The following is a 22,793-nucleotide window of genomic DNA, read 5'->3' on the forward strand; positions in this document are numbered from 1 at the left end:
AGCCAAGCAGCCACTACATGGCTAGAACTAAGAAGCCTGTTTGGACACCAGCCAAGCAGCCACTACATGGCTAGAACTAAGAAGCCTGGCTGGACACCAGCCAAGCAGCCACTACATGGCTAGAACTAAGAAGCCTGGCTGGACACCAGCCAAGCAGCCACTACATGGCTAGAACTAAGAAGTCTGGCTGGACACCAGCCAAGCAGCCACTACATGGCTAGAACTAAGAAGCCTGGCTGGACACCAGCCAAGCAGCCACTACATGGCTAGAACTAAGAAGCCTGGCTGGACACCAGCCAAGCAGCCACTACATGGCTAGAACTAAGAAGCCTGGCTGGACACCAGCCAAGCAGCCACTACATGGCTAGAACTAAGAAGCCTGTTTGGACACCAGCCAAGCAGCCACTACATGGCTAGAACTAAGAAGCCTGGCTGGACACCAGCCAAGCAGCCACTACATGGCTAGAACTAAGAAGCCTGGCTGGACACCAGCCAAGCAGCCACTACATGGCTAGAACTAAGAAGCCTGGCTGGACACCAGCCAAGCAGCCACTACATGGCTAGAACTAAGAAGCCTGGCTGGACACCAGCCAAGCAGCCACTACATGGCTAGAACTAAGAAGCCTGGCTGGACACCAGCTAAGCAGCCACTACATGGCTAGAACTAAGAAGCCAGGCTGGACACCAGCCAAGCAGCCACTACATATCTACAATTGCTATAACAGGACCACTTCTTTTGATGAAAGTTTCTAAGGTTGATTGAATGATGTGTTAATTGGAAGCTAGAGGTAGAAATGAATCAACTTGTCCAAAACAAATGATGAAATACATCTGGAATTTGAACAGGGTATGTTTTATAAAGGATTCATGAATGCTTGGATGGGAGTTATATGTAGGTGCAGTTATTTTCATTCAATATCTGTGCATTCAACTTGTCACATAAAGGGATTGCTTTTACAACATAAATGTTTTTATATTTTTCATAAATTGTATTTTTTTAAAGGTATAATTGATTTTACATGTATTCTGTTTGTTATTGTTAGTAGTAGTGTTTACTTGTTCCATGTATTCACAAGAAGTAATCATGTGCATAAATGTCCAGTAGGAATATTGCTGTAGCTTTTGATAAGTAATAACAACAAATTCTTATATAGTGCATTTCACAATAACCGTATCAATGCGCTTTACATTAAATAACATCCCTTTTATGTTTTTCAGCTCCCTGGGGAGTATACAGCCCTGAGCTGCCTGTAAGGCGCTTGTGGCTTTTTCTTAAACAAAATCAACCTCTTCCCTCGCAGGTTCCCATTTACCCCCAGGGTGAAGAGAAGCAATTATAGTAAAGTATCTTGCTCAAGGACACAAGTGTCACGACCGGGATTCAAACCCACACTCCGCTGACTGCACCAGAACTTGAATTCGATGCTCTTAACCACTCGGCCATGACATATCCAATTATTTAAATGAATAAACAATAGACCGGTCCATTAAGTCCGCCTCATTGCCTGCCTGATGACTCATCACAACCCATTGCACAACCAAAAGTCGGACACTATAAAGTCAGACATGTGTGCGTGTGCTTGGTGCGCGCGGCAGAGTTGTGCACAGTGTTCTTGCCACACTTGTGCCATGGGCAGAGCCTAATGGATCAGTGTACTGTTTTCCTGGGCGAGTCATCTAGCCCACCATACTCCAATTTGGGAAACCATTGTAGTGTGAGTTGGGATTCCTGCTCCTGTAGCTTTTGCCTTGAGCTGGAAATTGAACCATTAGTAATTTAGTCTTTAATGCAGTAGGTTCAGAAAGTTGCATAGTGCCAGTTCAAAACCCATAGTTTACCTGTGTGTTTCTTGACATGTTTGGCATTTTCAATTGTATCAATTTCCGTTATCATGTTGGAGTAACATCACATGCTGATAAGTCAATTACATTTGGATCATCAGAATTCATTCATTTTAAAGGAACGTTACAGAATTGTTGAAGATCACAGTTTTATAAATAAATTACACTGTCTTATGATGATGATAGTAGAAAATATCCCTTGAAATATTTCTGTCTGAAATTTTATATTTGATGTGAAATAAATAATTCTAATTTTGCGTTTTGAGTTTATCGCTCAGTGAGCTTTTTATTCATTTTTATTTTGGCATCGATGCATTGCAAAATTTGTAATAAGTTTTTCACTATTCTCTCGTGACCCAGATGGCCGATCGATCTCAAACTTCTACAGGTTTGTCAGTTTATGTATATGGTGGATTACATAAATTGCTTACACTGCCAGCAACTTTTTTGCTAGCAAAACCAATTCTGTAATGTTCCTTTATGAAGGGAGTTTTCTTGTATTAATCATTTAACACAAACAAGCTGTTTGAAATAATATTCAGGCAATTGTTTAGACTGAAACATCTTCAGTAAATGTTTTATTTTTAACTGTAAATGTGTAATGGCGTATTATAAATTTAGAACAAGCAGGATCAACTTCTGGGTGGCGTCGAATCATGAATGTATAACTCTAGTAGATCATGGGTAAGCAAAGGAAAAACACCAAGTTATCATTTGAAATGTACACATTTCTTTATTTATTCTCAACTTTTCGGCTTACAGTGTACAATCAAAATTCAAATAATTTGACAGTAACTCAAATATTTAACGACAGCATTTTCAAAACAAAATTAAAAAGAACCGTTTTACAAATTGTTGTTGAAATGAAACTACCTTTTGCAACTTGTTGGTTTGTTGTATTAATATAGAATGACCATTGCTGGAGCTATACTACATTCCCCTTAAACAAACTCATCATGAATGCATATAGAGATTGCCCTCTAGTGATTGCCAACTAATGTACTTAATTATTAAAGCAGACTTACTTTGACCCAATGTGTATCATGATAGGAAATACACACTGTATCATCAAATTATTCTGGTTGCAAAAGCAGATTTAAAGATTTCAGTTTTATTTCAGCGTATTGTTTATTCAAAGGATCAAGTTATTATGTGTGGTTCTTATTGAAAGCAGTTTTTATTTGAATTGGTTATTTGTTTTTATTGTCAAATCAAGGATGAGCTTATAATAAATACATGTGTTGTATCTAGGATACTTCATCATATTTGTAAAACAAGAATTTAAGACAACAATTGTCAGAGTAATTAAGGCATACTACATTTACTCAATTTTAACAATTTCCTTTATATTGTTGGAGTAACATCACATGCTGATTAGTCAATTGCGATTTGATCATCAGAATTTATTCATTTTAAGAAGGTGGTTTTCTTGTATTAATTATTTAACACAACTTAGATGTTTGAAATAGTATTCAGGCAAAAGCTGCTTAAAAAATCATTCCAACTCTGACCTTGTTTTAAACACAAGTTTGTTTTCAAATACTAGGCGGAGAAAACAACTTATAAAGCATCTGAGCTATGAAAACAATGCTTTCTACTTTCAACATGCTTTACAAAAGCTGAATGATTTTCCTAGTACCGGTACTTGGCAATTTTGTTTTAACCAGTCACATATTTTGAAACTACACTGTATTATTATCAATTGATGCTTGAACACATTTAAAACAGGTTCATATTAAGTGTTGTTGTAATTGTGATAATAATAAACTGATCATCAGCCTAATACTTCAGTCAATATTTTGTGTAACTAGTTGTATGAGTGTGGAACATTCTATCATCATTGCTATACTTCAGCCTTGGGTGCACTAGGATTAATATGAAAGCTCGGACTCCTCTTAAAAACATAACATATAACAATTAACAATCCTGAACATCCAAATAGAATAAAAACAGCAATTCTCAAACAGTTCTCAAATATTTCAAAACGCTTGAAATTAACAATATTAAAAAAGCAACATCTTTAACAATCGAGTCGGCCATAAAGAAAAACAAACAATGAGTTTAACTTTTAGATCTTATTTGTCAAGAGAATTGTTAGCAAATATCAGCATTTCTCATAAGTCCATGGAATCACAGTACAAGCAATGCACAATTGATTTCTTATTCATAGTTATGCATAGTATTACAATGTAGGTAATCTCAACTAAGTCACTAAAGACCTTGGTGTGTAGGCCTACCAGTGAGTGAGTTTACTGCTAGAGCAGTTATCTATTTAATGTCACAGAGTAAAGCCACACCTCTTAGGATCCAGTGATCTGGACTCTGTGTAGTCTTTAACCATACAGGTGTAATATACGTCAAGTCTGTACGTTGAGGTTTCTTGTACACTGGACACTGATACAAGCGAGGATCTTTAGGAGCAGTTGAATTGATGGCAAACATGTGAATAACAGGAAGATTGTTGAATAATACCTTTGGTGTAGGATCAATCAGTTTACATCCTTTCCGGTCCCAGCTGGCTCCATCCAAGTATAAACCTTGGATGTATACTCCCTCCTGTATCAACAAACAGTGGTATCATTAGTCATGAAATACTATTATAAATAAGCGTGTATCTGTTCTGTGTAACAATCCAATGATGGTTAAGTACATGGAATTCAATAATTGCAGTAGTAACTTGTTACCAAAGACGGCATTGAATGACAACATTAACATGCCATCGGAGCAAACCTTTAAAGGTATATCCGATTGGAAGAGCTGACAAACACTGTTGACAAACACAAACAGTGTTTATGTTTTTTTGTGACCATCCATACATGAAACAACAAATCAGGGAGAATGAGGGCTTATTTAAATCTGCTGTGTGAGTGAAAAACCGTGCGCAATTTTCAGCATGTAAAATGTCCTTATTCTAGTTTGATACAACTGAAATCAGTTGTTGCACTTCGTAAGGTTTTCAGACAGTTTTATTTCATACAATGTTTCTTCACAATCGGTAATCTTTCGTGTATTTTGTTTCAATCCTGCATTATTATACATTCAACATTGTGGCATTTGATAGAGACTACAAATGGACTTACCGAGGGAGAAGACGAGATTTCTTCTTTGAATACTTTCAGTACTTCATTATGTAGAGTCACTGAATCCAAAGCCCAACCCTTATGGGCTCTCGTCACTTCTTGACGCATAGCTGTCAAAAAACCTAATAATACAAAACAATCCAAACATGCACTGTTCAATTACACATTGCTAAGCCAGCTTCAACAAAGATCGTTGTCTGTCATTGACTTTGACGTCATTCCAGGGGCTCACCCGGGTCAGTCCCAGTGCCCTGCTTGTGGAACGGGTCACTTGAAGCTGGTCCAGGTGCATGACATCACCACGAGAGGGTGAGTGATCGTTTGATTAGCCCTTGTCAGGGGTCTACACAGGGAAGCTAATTGAACGTACCCAGTATGAAACATCTCAGGCCTGTATGCTTCGTATTTGAAAGGGCAAGGGCACCAAGGCATTTTCTCTTTGGCAAAGGGCACCCTATGAGGAAATTGTAAATTTCTACTGGAGCATTTCAAGGGCACCAAGGCAATGACCAGGGGCAACGGAGGCAAACTTTGTATGAAAATTGTTACATTCAAAATACTCCATCATAGATTATTTCATAGATTCATTTAAGCCTTTGAGAAAGAGCTAGGATAAAAATGTCAGGCCATGAAATAATCTTTGCAGAGATTAATTGAATGGTATGAGAATGAAGTTGAGACTACCTTGAGGATTGAAGAATCCTGTCATCCAGAAGACAGTTGGTCTACCTTCAAAGCACCAAGCAGCAAACTGTGCATTCCGCTCTAGTAACTCAGTAAACCAGAATCCTAATGTAGAGGATTCCCAAGACACCTTCCTCCATAGGCCAGGTACTCTAGCATCATACATGTTATCTAAGGCATCTCGTAGATTCTACAAAGAGTAAAAATAAAGCTGTATCACCTGCCTGTGTGACTGAAGGGGTTTGTTATCTTTTTGGAGAGGAACGCTTTTTAGTGAATGATGAATAAGGGAATCGATGTGTGGTGAAGAGGTTTTCACCTAGTGGTTTAAACCCACCGAGGCCTGGTTCTTGATAATTTTACCGAGATGAAGTTGAGGTAAATTATCAAGAACCAGGCCTTGGCGGGTTTAAACCACTAGTTGAAAACCGATTCAATATTTGAATTCCCATTCATAGATACCTTTTTGGTCAAAAAACATCAACACTTTTGGGTCAAAAAGTAAAATAAATGCAAAAATGATAATTGTTCAATGATTTCTTTCAACACAACACCCCTCCAGCTATGAAATGGTAAGGCCCTCGGGTAAACAACTCGTTATAAGGAGATTGCTTTGCACGTCGCCCGTATCGCGTGATGTAGCACAACTGTTCCAGCCGTTGCTCTTGACCAATAGGAATGAAGAAACCGTCTTATAAGCACAGGTGCAAGCTCGCGTGCCACGCCCATGTTTCAACACTTTCTACTGGTGTTATATCATCCATTCAAACAACCCCACGTGATGCCCTCTCGACCAATCAGAATTGATATACTGTCTTAGGTATTTATGAATGCTCAATCAGCAACAAGGCAAACACACGTAATGGTCTGGTAACTTACCTCACTCATGATAATAGTGCCCTCTATAGCTAGCTTGAGGTCAGTCAAGGTAGTACGTACTAGGCTAATCACACGCTGCATACGATCTATCTCTTGTCTTAGGAAGATATTCATTGATGACAAAGCTCCCATCTTAACAAGACGTGCTCTTACCTACAAATGTATCAACCATGACCCATAGAATGATGTTTTAGTTGTTTCTACATTATTACTGTGCAAAGATTCCTTGAGAGCTTGCATTGGGTACTTGCACAGATTACTAGGTTTGAACATTCTTATCAAGTGTTCTTATGGACATACATGCATCAATATGTGAATTGAGTTGTGCGTTGGTTCTCTGCTGTTAGACCATGGGATGGGTATTGAAAAGGGGCCTATTTTTGGGGTTCCGTGGTCCCCATCTCCGGACCGCATGAAATTTGACGCACAAGGGTTTGCAATGGTACTGATTCCGAATTTGGTTGTTGCTAAGCTCTAAAACTGCACAGATCGTGGACAGACAAATTTTGGGGTCATTTTAGGTCAAAAACAGTATTTTTGTATAACATCTGTATACACTGGGACTATTTACCAATTGTTCACGGCAGTGCAAGAATCTTTTCCAAGTGTTTAATGCGAACGATGTCAATTTTCCCCTTTTCTGTCCGATTAGCATGCAAAGGCCTACATAACAACAAAAACCCATGATTTGTATTGATTGAACATCAAGTACAATGCCATGTGTTTTTCGTTGCTACGACGTGCGTGTGTTAAATTTTTATTATCACACGCCGGCCGAGTAAGATGGGGACGCAGACACACTATTTTGTATGTATTCCACTCGCGCTTGTGTGATAACTTATAATTTTGTCGAACGAGCCTGTGAATCGGCATCCTTTTGTTCAGGGGTTTGAAGAAGTACACTGTATGTTATAATGGTACAGTGTGGGAACGAAACACGATAATGCTTCGAATGACGTCACCCACATCGCAGGCTTCCGCGGATTTTTAGATCACTATTTGTCGCTGTAATTGTTTCTTTTCGGGATTCGGTGCAGGATTTTCGACAAGCAACAGCAAGTAATGGATTTTCTGTATTTTATTTCATACCTACATATAAAAATTTCGTGGTCCAAAAGTGGGGGCTACGGTTTTGAACAATTCTAGCGATCATCCCATGGTCTATGTGCCACGAGGATTTTCCAGACCATCCTGTTTTCCTCCCTTTTCGGTCTTGGCTGTGCTCCGTGGTCATAATGAGTTGATGTGGCTGGCAGCCAAAGGCGCCCTTGCATGCCTGCTTCTCAAACACGTTGAAGCCGCGTCCTTCGCAATTCAGCTCTTAGCTGCGAGTAAGGATGATTAGCCCCCCTAAATTATTAATTATTATATTGGATACATTGTACCACATGAACGGAACAGGCAGCCAACTGTTCCAGCATAATGCCATTCCTTTATCCATTTGTTTGTGCTCAATGAAGATCAGCAGATCAGATCTTTAAGATGCTTTGGTTAACTGGGTATGAACCTCCACATTGTACATAACTATTGTACCTCAATTAAACAAAAGACATCCTCAATCTGTGCATTATATTTGGATAGAAACCTAGCATTGAAATCATTGTTTTTCTGCTGAAAATAACACCTTTACATAGCGTAGCATAGTGTTTCTCCTTTGTGACAGTAATGATAATTAAAGGGACTGTACACGTTTGGTAATTGTCAAAGACCAGTCTTCTCACTTGGTGTGTCCCATCATAACCATAAAATAACAAGCCTCTGAAAATTTGGGCTCAATTGGTCATCGAAGTTGCGAGAGAAAAATGTGAGAAAAAACACCCTTGTTGGACAAATTTGTGTGCTTTCAGATAGGAATAAAAGACTAGAAGTATTTTAATATAGTGAGAAATTACCTCTTTCTCAAAAACTACATTACTTCAGAGGGAGACGTTTCCCACAATGTTTTATACTATCAACAGCTCTCCAATGCTTGTTACCAAGTCAGTTTTTAAGTTACTATTTGTTTTGAGTAATTGCCAAACATGTACCTTGTAATCACCAAACGTGTACCTTCCCTTTAATCTCATCATGTATCGTCAATGTCCACTTTGGTTCAAAGTAAATAAAAAGTAACACACTGATGCAGAATGACATCAGTCAATTTGAACCCACAGACTTTGGCAAGATAACGTCTGAGGTTGGAAAGTTGCAGCTGGATTTACCTCATGAGATTTATAGTCTGGTGGTAGTTTACTCAACATATCCTCAGCCATCTTATAGACTACAGTCTCTCTAGTCTCACCACCGCCTCCTCCTACATCTTTAGGTTGGATGTTCAGAATGGTGTTCAGTACTTCAGTACCGGTATTGCTCTGATACCTGGTTTACACGGTAATATGTGTCATTAGCTCACATACATGAACAGAAGAATGTCTTTAGCTCACATACATGAACAGAAGAATGTCTTTAGCTCACATACATTATATTTCTCATACTATGATGGTTGAATCCACCCATGGCCAGCAACCAAACTGAGCAAGATTCATAACTGTACACAAGTTGTACATTGGCAACAAAATGATCTCATATAATTTGTTATTTCAAAGCAAAATTTTATTTTGTTTGCAGTTACGAGCTGTTGTGCATTTTATTTCTCAGAATTTCTCAAAAATATGTAAAAATGTTTAACCTCTTTAACAGATATTTCTGGATTGTTGGTGATATGAATGTGCACTCTCGTGAGTTAAAGATAGACCAAATAACATTACAAGTCTCATTATTATTATTATTATTATTATTATTATTATTATTTTTACTATTATTATAACCTGTCGGGTGTGGCTAACATAGATATAAAAGATTAGCAAAATAACCTACGTGATGTCTGCATTGGGATGAAGACCAAATACCTCTGGTGTATCAGTCAATGGCAGTTTGGCAATGAAGTCATGATATTCCTGCAATGTTTTACACTTAGGAATTGTGTATCCTGTGTAGAAACTGAAGCTTTCTACAAACATATGCTCTCCAAACCACACCTAAACAAAAACATAATAACATTGTGCGTTGTTAACTTTAAGAGATTTGACTTCATTTTATATGAATAACGTGCAACCCTCTAGTATAAATAAACACACAAAACAACCATCCTGTGAACAGTTCATCAAATGATATGTAACATTTAAAGGCAGTGGACACTATTGGTAATTACTCCAAATAATTATTATTATAAAACCTTTCTTGATTACGAGTAATGGGGAGAGGTTGATAATATAAACCGAGTGAGAAACAGCTCCCTCTGAAGTGACGTAGTTTTCGAGAAAGAAGTAATTTTCCACGAATTTGATTTTGACACCTCAGATTTAGAATTTGAGGTCTCAAAATCAAGCATCTGAAAGCACCATGGTGCGATAAGCGCGTTTTTTCTTTGACCGATTGAGCTTAAATTTTAACATGTTTGTTATTTTATGCATATGTTGAGATACACCAACTGTGAAGACTAGTTTTTATTTTGACAATTACCAATAATGTCCAGTGTCTTTAAGTGAAAACACAATATTTCAGACACAAACATTTCTCTGGAGGATTAGTGCAAGTATGACACATATAATCAGCGAGCTTTCACATTAAAGCTTATTGCTCTCTTTGTAACCACTGCTGTTCACCTGTCTTTACACTACATGTACATCTCTACGACTCTCGACACGTCTATGCACAACAACGTAGCTCCATACACAGAGTATAAATTTGATGCAGTTAAATTAATAACATAATTTACATACGAGGTAAAATAATGATGAAACAATGAAAAATGTACATCTATGTATATGCGTGGTGCACAGCATCATCACCCAATGAGCAGTCTTCTTTTCCCACCATAATGACATCTACAGCAGATGTTTTTCTTTTCACAAAGCATGCAGTCAGTACACTTACAAAACATAGGTATGTGTTGCTCATACCTTTTCATACAATTTCAGTTTGGATGATACAGTGTTTGAAAGCTTACATATTAGGTATAATATTTGTCAAGAAAAAAAACCCCCAAGATAAAAGCCCTCATCGTTGAAGCAATATGATTATAAATGATCACCTTAGCGAAGGTATTGAGGAGCCTCTTGTCATAGTCATCAGTCACTCTGCCTCCATACTGTACTTCACCAAGCATGTAACGAACAGTGTTCCAAGATACACCCTGAAATTAAACAAGCATTCATTCAGATATTTACCATTAATACTTGAAACAATACAAAGATGGCAAAACAGTGAAGTAACAAACATCAAGGCTACTGAAATCCTACAATGGGCCAATTGGAAATGCATAAGGAAGCTCCTACAACTATGTCTGCAGACAGTCTCAAATTGGGCAAGGAATAGCAGAATAGCACCCCTAGTGATATCTCCTTTTCACAATCAACTATGTCTGCAGCCAGTCCTGACCCAACTCTAAAATTGGGCAAGGAATAGCAGAATAGCACCCCTAGTGATATCTCCTTTTCACAACCAACTATGTCTGCAGCCAGTCCTGACCCAACTCTAACATGCGGGCAAGGAATAGCAGAATAGCACCCCTAGTGATACATCCTATTCACAACCAACTATGTCTGCAGCCAGTCCAGGCCAAACTCTAACACGCGGGCAAGGAATAGCAGAATAGCACCCATAGTGATACATCCTATTCACAACCAACTATGTCTGCAACCAGTCCTGACCCAACTCTAAAATTGGGCAAGGAATAGCAGAATAGCACCCCTAGTGAATAGCACACATCCTATACACAACCAACTATGTCTTCAGACAGCTCAACTACATGTATGTTGTCTCCGAGTCAAGTAAACCTTTTCAAGACTAAATATTTTCTACTTTCTGTATCACATCACTGCTTGGTTCACATTAGTACTTTGACTGCAGAAGTGATAAACACAGGTTATATTAATGATAGATTTATTTGCCAGTTTGTTGATATACATCACCTTCTTTGAATCCATATCATCTAGATGATTCTGTATAAACTGCACACTGGCAGTCTGATCTGCAGAGTTGAACTCATACGGGATATTCCATCCAAGAGGTCCAAACTTACGACGTTCCTATTAAACAGATAAAGTTGTAAGCAGTAATCACAATATACAACATTAATGAGCAGCCATGAGAGTTTAGATATCTGATGACAGAAACTTTGATTGTAGGAACTTTAAAAAGTAGAACATGAGTTCAACTTCCTGCACATAAAAGCTCTTGACACTTAGCTTGTGCATCATCAAAAATAGTCAGTGTTATGTTTGTCCCATATGTTCTTTGTTTCAAAGAGAAATGGATAATTTTGGATAATATAGGAGCTTGATGACGAAATACTTGAATTCATTTTAGGACTGTGCCATCATCTTGATCTTATTCAGTAAATGAACACACAGTTTAAATGCACCACCAGTTTCTCAGCCTTACAAGTCAGTAACCAACATTGGTTTTTTCTATTTTTCCACAGGTCACAATCTGATAATGCAAAGTTCTGAATCAATGAGCGTAAAAATGAAATGAAAGAAAAACCCCAAAACCTTATAGTGGTCCATTTGCTTTGAATGTATGAGACACTTATTAATTTTGGTTTTTACCCATACACAGATGTATGTTAGCACTTTATACACAGTACTTTCCCGAGTCCTGTGAAAAAATATCACAGGCATGCTACTCGGGTGGGATTCAAACCCACAACCCTTGCAATTCTAGAGCAGTGTCTTACCAACTAGACTAACGAGATTGCCCCGTAGTTAGAGCCAGTTAGCTAGAGGCAGTATGAGATACTTGTTATAGATTTTCTTGATAAGGTATTACATTATAAGTTATCACACAAGCACGAGTGGAATACGGAAAAATATAGCGCTTCTGCATCCCATATCCAACGAGGCCGAGAGCCGAGTTGGAAATGAGACACAGTTGCGCTATATTTTCCGTATTTCCACGAGCGCGTGTGTGATAACCTATTTATCTTCAAGCAAACTTGGTGCGTGACATAACACACACGACGCAGGTAGTGATATTAGCCGTGCAATATAGGTTTTTATCGCCACTCCATTCTGCGAATCTGATTGAAGGATTAGCGCGTACTTGAAGATAAAGCTCTATATTAACTTACTTGTACAGTTGTATGAAGGAATGCAACGGCATACAGCATTGGTTTCCACTGTACTTGGTTATTGATATCCAGTTGATCTTGTGTAATAGCAGCAAAGGTTCGTTTCAATCCCGCCTTGACTCCCTGAGGTGGCTCATTAGTGAACTTGATAGATGACTGAAAATATTAAGCAGATGGCAAATCGATCATAACACAACTGGTAGTTGCAAACTATGGTACACAATCGCAGGTATAAGTAAGAGCGTAAAGCAACACGTTGCATTGGATCGGACGAGTTGGTATTTGAAAAGTGTTTAAAACCGTTAGTTATGAAATGCATATGGTTAGAAAGATATTTTTCAAGTACAATTATTCACACAATCAGCACTCTAACTTGTATGATTTTCCTTTTACGTTGCGAACTAACAAGGTCGGCCATATTTTCTTTACAAAATGGCCGACCGTGTTTCTTTGCGACATAAAAGGAAAACCTTGCAATTTCCAGGCATGTTTTAACTTATCTATCTAACCATTTGCATTTCAAACGCTTTTCAAAGACCAACTGGCCCGATCAAAGGTGTTCCTTTAAGTTATAGCTAGGCCATCATGTATGCATGGGTTACCTGAAGTAGACTGATAGGGAACTGTGGATGCTCCTCTGTAGTAATCCATACACGGAAAGCTTCATGTACCGGTTCATGTGTAGTTACAGTGTCTAGCAGCTCATCCAGAAAGTCTAGACCGAGATGACAATTTTGAAGCAAAACCCAGCCTCCCTACAAGTAAATAATAACATCATTACCGGAACTCGCATTCAAATGCTCTCTCAAACTCCATTTATACAGACACGGTCAAACACCAAGATCACATAACAGTTACAGTGACTGCAAAGGTCCAATCCTATTGGTTAGTTTTAAAATGTCATTCCACCATAAATAAACCACACACACTTCACTAAGACTGGTTACAGCTATCAGTAGCCCTAGGGAATACATTGAGCTAGTTCATCTCTGTAGATGTGCACAATGAAAACAATTAGAATTGCCTTTTTGGATATTTTTGACAACAATTAAAGGTCTGACAATATGTTGATTCTGTTTCACACAGAAATATAAGACAAGCTCTTAGTGACACGCTCTTAGTGACAGGCTCTTAGTGACAGGCTCTTAGTGACAAGCTCTTAGTGACAAGCTCTTAGTGACAAGCTCTTAGTGACAGGCTCTTAGTGACAGGCTCTTAGTGACAGACTCTTAGTGACAAGCTCTTAGTGACAAGCTCTTAGTGACAAGCTCTTAGTGACAGGCTCTTAGTGACAAGCTCTTAGTGACAAGCTCTTAGTGACAGGATAAGATATGTTCTTTGTTTCATCTTTTCTTGCATTGTAATAGTTCCTTTTTTCCTTGTCCAATGATTCTCACTGCCGATTACATCATTGTAAAATGTGCCATATAGGAACTAGGGTAATATTATTATGAAAATAAATAAATTATTAATACAGCACATACATACCGAAGCCATAGACTGTGCTACAAGCCTCCTTGCATGAACCTCCTGTCCCTGTCCCATGGATATAGCTCGACATTCTAAATAACATAACACTAAGTTTAGTTTTCAGTTTAATTAAGTAACAAAATGAAATACTAGTGCAAAAATATTACAGAAACAAAAATGTTAGAGTAATTGTGATTATAATGCAAATCAAGATCAACCAAGAAGATTAAAAGCATTGTATATAAAACCATGTTATTCCCTTTTCAAATTAAAGTTCTTCTTTCTTTAAAATACTGTTTTAGTGGAAACTAAATATTTCCTGGCAGCACTGATTTATCTTTAGTAGCTTTTATGTACAGTTTTAAGAAGTCTTAATTTGTTTTTTAGTGTTAATTTCAGTGTTTATTTGCCTATTTCAAGCTTAGCTGTTTTCCTGATATATAATGTTAGCGTTATATTATTATTTCGAACTACATATTTTTGGTCCTTGGAGTTTTTGTTTGCTGAAGTATTTAAAGTACCATAAGAACTACTGCAAGTACTCTTGTGGTACAAGACCGTAGTGTCATGAATTGAATGAACTACTTACCCACTTTAAGTTTCTTGCCCAGTCCTTCTATCTGGTTCGTAGGATCACTACCCATAGACAAGAAACAGATAAGAGGTGTTCTAATATCCCCTTCTTCCCATGTCTTCTCTAAATCTAAGATGACTGGGTCTGCATATCTAGCACCCATTGAGTTAGCGATGTATTTACGAGCTTGAGGAATGACTCTGTCTGTACACCAGCTCCTGTAATATAAAGCAACTTGTTCATCAATGTCATACAAAGCAGACAATGGAAAACATGGACAGTGACTGTTAGTTACATTTGACAGTCTCCTGACGATGACTAGAGCAAGCTAGTCGAAACGTTGAGACCAATTCAAGAACTGACTCCGCGACAGTACAGTTAATTATGATCCTATAAGTTAAAGTAGTAGTCCCAGCCAATTTTCTATACCTTCCGCCCGGGTAGTAGTTAAAAAGCAGGACAGTTCTTTCCAGAACTGAGAAGTCTCCTGAACACCCAATAAATCTAACTGCGGTAGTAGAATAAAGCAAGACAGTTCTCTAAAGAACAAACTCTACCTGGCAAGTAGATACACACATGGTGTTGCCGCAAACCAAATATACATTGACACCTCACCATGCAATGCCTCAAATCATATATACATTAATGTACCCTCTATTTCAACGATTGGGTTTTGAACAGTACATTTGAGTGTATCGTACCTAACCAATAGGAGTTTCTTGAATGTTTCTAGAGTGTTGTATCCATCAGGGATCACTTCTTCCTCAGGAGCATCTTTATCAAACCACACCTTCCAAGATTTCTCACTGCGTTGGATCTAATACATTAAATACACAAATATGAATTCAATATAACATATTAATACACTGATAGACTTACAGATACATATAATTAGGAATGAGAGTCACACACTGTCAAGAGACTGAAAGATCTTATTTTAAGGAGGTACAGTGAAATTATGGAATTTCCAACTTCTCTGTTAATCTCTGAATTTCGGGTTTCATGAAGCTTCTGTGAACAGTTTCCTCATCGGCACTTTAGAGTAAGATTAATGAGCAGAATTTAGATAGAGGTCTGAAATTTCTCATCCCTGTACATTATCATGTGATTCCTGTATCTTTGTAACACATGTATAAGGCTATATTTGTCCAGCACAGCAGAGTTGATTATTTGAGTTACACCAAGTGTACACTACATATCTTGATTGTGTAAATGTTTGTATAGACCCCTTGCAATATGCGTAGCGTACTCACATGTCCGTATCCTGGGTGTCATTTTGGGTGTCATTTTATACAGACAAGCACAAAAGAGAGTTGACACCCAAAACTACGCGCACTTGTTCGGAGGTGCGTTTATGTTTTGTGTAAGAATTCAATAGCCCCCCTCATAACGCGAAACGCTACAGGTACCCTGAGGTCACACACAAGTTTTTAGACACAGAGAACAGCTATTGTCCAATGATCTGCCTCCTTTTGAGAGTGTGACGTCATATATGCAATGTTTGTATTGATGTTCCTACCTGATTGAGGACTTCTTGAAACTGTGGCAGTTTGCTGAGATGAACCAGATTTAACCATGTCATATCAGATATCCATTTATATGGCTTTGGTTGGACAGCTTTCAAGTCTAATGCAGCACCACCTAGCACATCAAAAGACACATTAGCAATACATTTAAATGCTGTCAAATCGCATTGTTCCATGAAGTGACAAAATGATATCCACCTCCAAACTCCAAATTTAATAGTTTAACTTATTTTTTTTGAGACTTATAAGTTTTTTTCTTTAATACTAGTTAACTAGTTACACAATAAAGGTTGACTTCTCCAACTATACAGAACTGTCAATATGTTTTCAATCTTACAATTGTTTAAAGGCAGTGGACACTATTGGTAATTACTCAAAATAATTATCAGCATAAAACCTTACTTGGTAACGAGTAATGGGGAGAGGTTGATAGTATAAAACATTGTGAGAAACGGCTCCCTCTGAATTGACGTAGTTTTCGAGAAAGAAGTAATTTTCCACGAATTTGATTTCGAGACCTCAAGTTTATAGAACTTGAGGTCTTGAAATCAACCATCTAAACGCACACAACTTCGTGTGACAAGGGTGTTTTTTCTTTCATTATTATCTCGCAACTTCGACGACCGATTGAGCTCAAATTTTCACAGGTTTGTTATTTTATGCATATGTTGAGATACATCAAGTTAGAAGACTGGTCTTTGACAATTACCAATAGTGTCCACCGTCTTTAATTGAGTTATTAATACCTGAGCTTAGCTGTTACTTTGTGGAAAAAAACCCCCACACCTGTCTGCAGAGCACTGTGTACAAAACACTGTACATTTGGAGTTGTCACTTTGTGGAAACAAACAAGCCATTGTGTTCTTGGCACATTGCCAGTGCTACTATTGCATTCAAAAACAGGAAAAGCAGGATTCACCACAACATCCCAAATGGTTAATCTAGTGATTCACCAATCATGCTAATTAGGAATATTCTGAAACTTAGAATGTTCCTGAAACTTACTGTCAATATACACAGCAATGAATATTTCAAGACATTTGTAAAAGAAGAGACTAACAAAATTTAGACACTTCATGAAAATAATGACATTTATGTCTGTAACTGCTTACTTGTAAAGATATGCCATGCATAAAAGCGTACAACCATGTGACAGATCGTACTGTAGCTGTGATCTACAGCCCTACTGGGCTTCAGTTATTTTATCATATTACTATTAAAGTACAATGAATCTCAAGTTAGTTCTTAAAAAAAATCATTTGTTTTAATAACGAAATAATATTTGAGTGATGGGGAAAAAGTTCTTTTCTGAAGAAACTCAGAAGAAAATATTTAACAAAAACTAAAAAAAAAAAGTTTGCTTGAATTTGAATATACAGGTTCTTACCTTTGATGAGTGTTTGGAACTCATTGTGGCTGACATTTCCCATTTGTTGATCAATCTTCAGAGCCAATAGTAAGGTGAAGAGGAACTTATGGTTCTCATATAAACCACGACAGGAATACTTGAATACTTCAAATGTCAGAAACTCAATGATGTTAGAGATTCTCTTGGCTGGAATTGGAGACTTTTCAGATCTGTTTCAAGTCAAAAGGAGGATTTTAACCAATTGTTACCGGAGGAATTATTTAAGGTAACAGAATTTTCAAGGTTCAATTTTAAACAAAAAGTTTCTTCTTTGTGACGAGTTGATATAGCAACCCGTCTGGAACATTCTGTGTGGGATAATTTTGGCTATTTGCTGTAACCTTTTAATGGTTTGCTGTAACTTTTTAATGTTTTTTTGATGTAATATGCATTTGATTGTCTTTGTGTGGATTAATTAATTAATTAATTTTCATAATTTTATTTTTTTACTGGAATTGTGTTAAATTGTTATGCGCTCTCGAACAGGCTGGTCCTGGAGAGAACGCAATAATAAGTTCAATGAATTATTATTATTATTATAACAGCAGATAAGGCGTTGACTTGCTCAGAGGACTCATTGCGTAGCATGTACCGTCGTGCATGCACTCAGGAGGAAACTTTTCCTTGACTCGGTACAGACACCAGATTCAAGAGTCCTATCTATACTTGGAATATTTGTGTAATTCCCACTCCAAAAACCTTTGTTTTGTTTTGAAGGATAAACCAGGATAATTATTTCTCAAGAGCGCAAAACCGATGAAGACGTGTGGGTGACTCCCGCACAAAATTGCGCCAGTAAATTTTATATAATTTCGTCTTCAAGGCAGCTTGATCATCCAAAAGCCTTCTAAGAAGTCCAAACAACCCATGCCACTACTACACTGCTGATCATCATGAGTGATGCACGCTCTGAGAAAAATCTGCGATCAAATTCTTGTATTGGCCAAGGACAAGGCTCTACTACTACCACAAACAAAGTTGGCGGCACCTGTGTGACACCAAAACCTACAGCCACGGGCGGTAAATCCAAATCAAAACCTGCCGTCAATCCTGCTCAAGATGCTGCCTTGGACGATCAACTAAGAACAAGCCTAACAAACCTATTATCATCTGATTCTAGGCTATTACAACCTTAAATAGCCGCTGTTGCTGATGCTTTTGTGATAAAGCTACTGTCAGACGACCACATCATAGCCACGATCAATTAACTCAGATTTGATCAGGTGTATGAATCCTTGCAAATGGACAGTGATGTTTAAGCCACAACCATCACCTCTTTAGAGAATCAATGTTCCTCCCTTAAGAACACCAACAACGACATGCTCAAGAAGCTTGATGACCTAGAGCAGTACAGTCACCGTAATTGTTTGCTATTACATGGTCTTGATGAGAGCCACGCTGACAGCAAGGGAACTTCCGTTGATCGCCTCAATCGTCTGCTTCCTGACTTACACCTTCAGTCATCAGACACTGACCGAGCTCATCGAATCGGCAAGCCGAATCTTAACCACAATGTCAGCCATTCTGGTAAACGACGATCTCGGCCAGTTATCAAATTCATCAGCTACGCTAAGAGGGAAGCTGCCTTCACCAGCAATGCTATCAGTCCTGATCGTAACTTAACCATCATCCTTTTTAACACCAGTAGCCTCTCAAAAACCTTAGACAACCTTAGAGATACCATTCAATCACTCCCGGAGTTCTCGGTTATTGCTCTATCTGAAACTTGGCTCAAGAGCTCTTCTCCTGATGTGTTCCAGCTACCTCACCAATGACGAGTAGGTGGGGGTGTTGCCTTATATATCCACTCTATTATTCACTTCATTATAAGGGATGACCTGTCCACAACCTCTGACTCTGCCGAATCTCTCTTCATTGAGGTGAAAACTCCTTCAAGAATATTGTTATTGGTGTCATATACAAGCCTCCTCAAGCACCACACTATGATTTCATGTCTATCTTCCAGAATGCAATTGCTCAGCTAGCCAGGGAAAACACTAGATGCCTACTTACAGGTGACTTCAACATAAATCTTCTTGATTATGATACCTGTGTTGCTGCTCAAGGTTTTCTTGACATGATCTTCTCTCATTCCTTTTTACCCCTCATTGATAAACCCACCAGAATTACCAAAACTTCTGCCACTTTAATTGACATGTTCACAAACATTCTCCCACTCCCCAAGTCTCAAATTCTGATTTCTGACATATCTGATCACTTACCCATCTTCACATCAATACCTTTCTCAAACAGTCATCCCTCCTGTTTCCATCCTGCTAATGCCAGCCTTGGTAATTTACACCGGCATCTTCAATCAGCAGATTGGTCTCCAGTTTACAAAACTGATAATCCTAACATTGCTTTTGATAATCTTATGACTATCTTCAACAACATTCATCAAGTAAACCTCCCAGTGATCATTTGATACTCTCACATCAGTTATGACCAAATTTGCGTCAATACACCAAAATCATAATCATGCAACATCAAATAGATTGTTATTGACTGATGCAGGCCTAAAAATAACCTGCTGCACCCCCAGCAATTGCTGATAAGACCTATGCGTTTGCTGTGGTGCCTTTTGCAAAGTTCCAATACAAACTTAAACATCTGTGCTCCTTCAAGAAAGAAATTTGAGACTTGCTGATGTGCAAGTCTGATGCATTTGGGACTCTTTAAAATGTATGAACTTTGTTTCTATCACACTTTAAAGTAATGCATGTAGGACTAAACTTTCCCCAAAAATGTTAAACTAGCCTGTATTATTAGTAATTAAGACATTATCCTACCTTGCCATTGACAAATCAAAGACACCAAGAAACTGTTTGAGAGATGTCTGGTACATGATGTTCACCATACTCATCTCAGTGATTAAGAAATACAGGATGCTGCCTCTTGATGCAACTATACAGTACATAACAAACACGAATGAAATGATGAAACAATCTTTAAATAAGAACTGGTAACACCTGTTTCAGGGAGGCGTTGCGCCGAACCAAATTATTGAGTTAAGTGCATGGAAATTTGAAACGTCTGAAACAGTAAGGAGCGACTGGACCTGCTAGAAGTCGAAAGATCGACTGTTACAGTGGTTCGGAACAACTCTGGAGCGCCTTGGTTTCAGACGTTGATCTTGTCATGAGCCGAACCTAATATAACTGTTATGTTAAATTTGCCTGTCCACAACCAAAAATGACTCGGGTTGACCTAGAGTCGCTCCTGATCTATTTGGTTTGGGTGTGACTCTGGAGTGCCTGTCTGAAACGATTGTAACAAAATAATTTTTAAATTAACACATTTGTATTTGATAATCAACTGAATGTTTGGTAAGCATTTTTACTAAAGAAACCAAGAAAAAAGTTGCTCCTACCTGGTCTGAATTCTTCTCTTGCATCATTAATCTTGATCTCTGTATCAGCAGCAACTACTAGCTTCTCAGACACTTCTTCAGCAGTCTCTTTAGTAGTAGCTAGCACCAAGATCAATGATTCATCCTCTACTAGGGAACCCTATACACACGTTGGGTAAATATCATCAGCAAAACAAATTAGCTCTACTAGCTTCTCAGACACTTCTTCAGCAGTCTCTTTAGTAGTAGCTAGTACTAAGATCAATGATTCATCCTCTACTAGGGAACCCTATACACAGGTTGGGCAAATATCATCAGCAAAACAAATTAGCTCTACTAGCTTCTTAGACACTTCTTCAGCAGTCTCCTTAGTAGTAGCTAGTACTAAGATCAATGATTCATCCTCTACAAGGGAACCCTATACACAGGTTGGGCAAATATCATTAGCAAAACAAATTAGCTCTACTTGATCATAACCACTTGTTGGAAAATGTTTAGGTACACAACTATTATTGTTTTAACTGCCAATTTACCAAAAATAGAACAGAAGTAGACCACAACATTTGTTGAAATCTATTTTTCCCCAGGTAAAGGTCTGCTGTCAAAATAATTCTTAAAGTGAGCATATTAAAAGTTATCCCACAGTTGCATTGGGAAGACAACGTGTAGAACACTTCTGCAAAGAATCTATTCTGCAGGAAACTTGCATCAGAAGAAAACAAAAGGCACATAACAAAACTGTTCTAAATAAACTTTCTTAAGGTTTCAACCTCATGTTGGTGTTCAAAAATAGCAACAATTAAAACTGACTAAAAGCAACATGGATTTCAGAACATTGTTTTGTATTGATAAACTTACCGTCAAACCACTAATCACAATGCATTCAGTGAGAACATTAAGTTTAATCTGCAGGATGTAACATCGGATGTCCGACTAGAGTTTTGGTACATATGGATAAATCAATTAATTATGAGGATTTCTGACCTGTGTGCTAGTGAGTCTGAAGAGCAGGTTGTCTTCTAATTCTTTCATCTTTCTCTTGTTAGCGGTCACATCTTCCATCAGCTTAGTACGCTCTGCTTCCAGTTCCTATAAAATTAAACATGACCACTCTAAGACAAAAAATTCTCAATTGTTTAATCATAAGAGGTTCAATGGGACATTGTGGTGCGCCGTGGTCGATTGATTAAAAGCACTGAACTCAAGCTCTGGTGTTTCTGCAATGGGGTTCAATGGGACATTGTGGTGTGCCGTGGTTGATTGGTTAAAAGCACTGAACTCAAGCTCTGGTGTTTCTGCAATGGGGTTCAATGGGACATTGTGGTGTGCCGTGGTCGATTGGTTAAAAGCACTGAACTCAAGCTCTGGTGTTTCTGCAATGGGGTTCAATGGGACATTGTGGTGTGCCGTGGCTGATTGGTTAAAAGCACTGAACTCAAGCTCTGGTGTTTCTGCAATGGGGTTCAATGGGACATTGTGGTGTGCCGTGGTCGATTGATTAAAAGCACTGAACTCAAGCTCTGGTGTTTCTGCAATGGGGTTCAATGGGACATTGTGGTGTGCCGTGGTCGATTGATTAAAAGCACTGAACTCAAGCTCTGGTGTTTCTGCAATGGGGTTCAATGGGACATTGTGGCGCGCCGTGGCTGATTGGTTAAAAGCACTGAACTCAAGCTCTGGTGTTTCTGCAATGGGGTTCAATGGGACATTGTGGTGTGCCGTGGTCGATTGATTAAAAGCACTGAACTCAAGCTCTGGTGTTTCTGCAATGGGGTTCAATGGGACATTGTGGCGCGCCGTGGCTGATTGGTTAAAAGCACTGAACTCAAGCTCTGGTGTTTCTGCAATGGGGTTCAATGGGACATTGTG

General features: G+C 38.3%; 1 protein-coding gene across 1 annotated transcript in view; it reads right to left on the reverse strand.

Moving 5' to 3' along the window:
• Positions 1-522: 522 nt before the first annotated feature.
• LOC139951474 (dynein axonemal heavy chain 8-like) overlaps positions 523-22,793 on the reverse strand; it is a 112,739-nt gene continuing 90,468 nt past the window's right edge. The window contains exons 71-88 of the mRNA XM_071950386.1: positions 21,909-22,013; positions 20,946-21,084; positions 20,365-20,479; positions 17,555-17,745; positions 16,161-16,282; positions 15,343-15,458; positions 14,657-14,859; positions 14,086-14,159; positions 13,200-13,352; positions 12,598-12,753; positions 11,438-11,554; positions 10,558-10,659; positions 9,342-9,502; positions 8,687-8,843; positions 6,486-6,638; positions 5,607-5,796; positions 4,923-5,044; positions 523-4,398 (exon numbers count right to left, since the gene is read on the reverse strand). Coding sequence (XP_071806487.1) covers positions 4,111-4,398; positions 4,923-5,044; positions 5,607-5,796; positions 6,486-6,638; positions 8,687-8,843; positions 9,342-9,502; positions 10,558-10,659; positions 11,438-11,554; positions 12,598-12,753; positions 13,200-13,352; positions 14,086-14,159; positions 14,657-14,859; positions 15,343-15,458; positions 16,161-16,282; positions 17,555-17,745; positions 20,365-20,479; positions 20,946-21,084; positions 21,909-22,013 — 2,664 coding nt within the window. The 3' untranslated portion in view covers positions 523-4,110. The remainder of the gene's footprint in view (positions 4,399-4,922; positions 5,045-5,606; positions 5,797-6,485; positions 6,639-8,686; positions 8,844-9,341; positions 9,503-10,557; positions 10,660-11,437; positions 11,555-12,597; positions 12,754-13,199; positions 13,353-14,085; positions 14,160-14,656; positions 14,860-15,342; positions 15,459-16,160; positions 16,283-17,554; positions 17,746-20,364; positions 20,480-20,945; positions 21,085-21,908; positions 22,014-22,793) is intronic.

Source organism: Asterias amurensis, chromosome 19 (genome assembly GCF_032118995.1).
Source record: "Asterias amurensis chromosome 19, ASM3211899v1".
NCBI classification, from domain to species: Eukaryota; Metazoa; Echinodermata; class Asteroidea; order Forcipulatida; family Asteriidae; genus Asterias; species Asterias amurensis.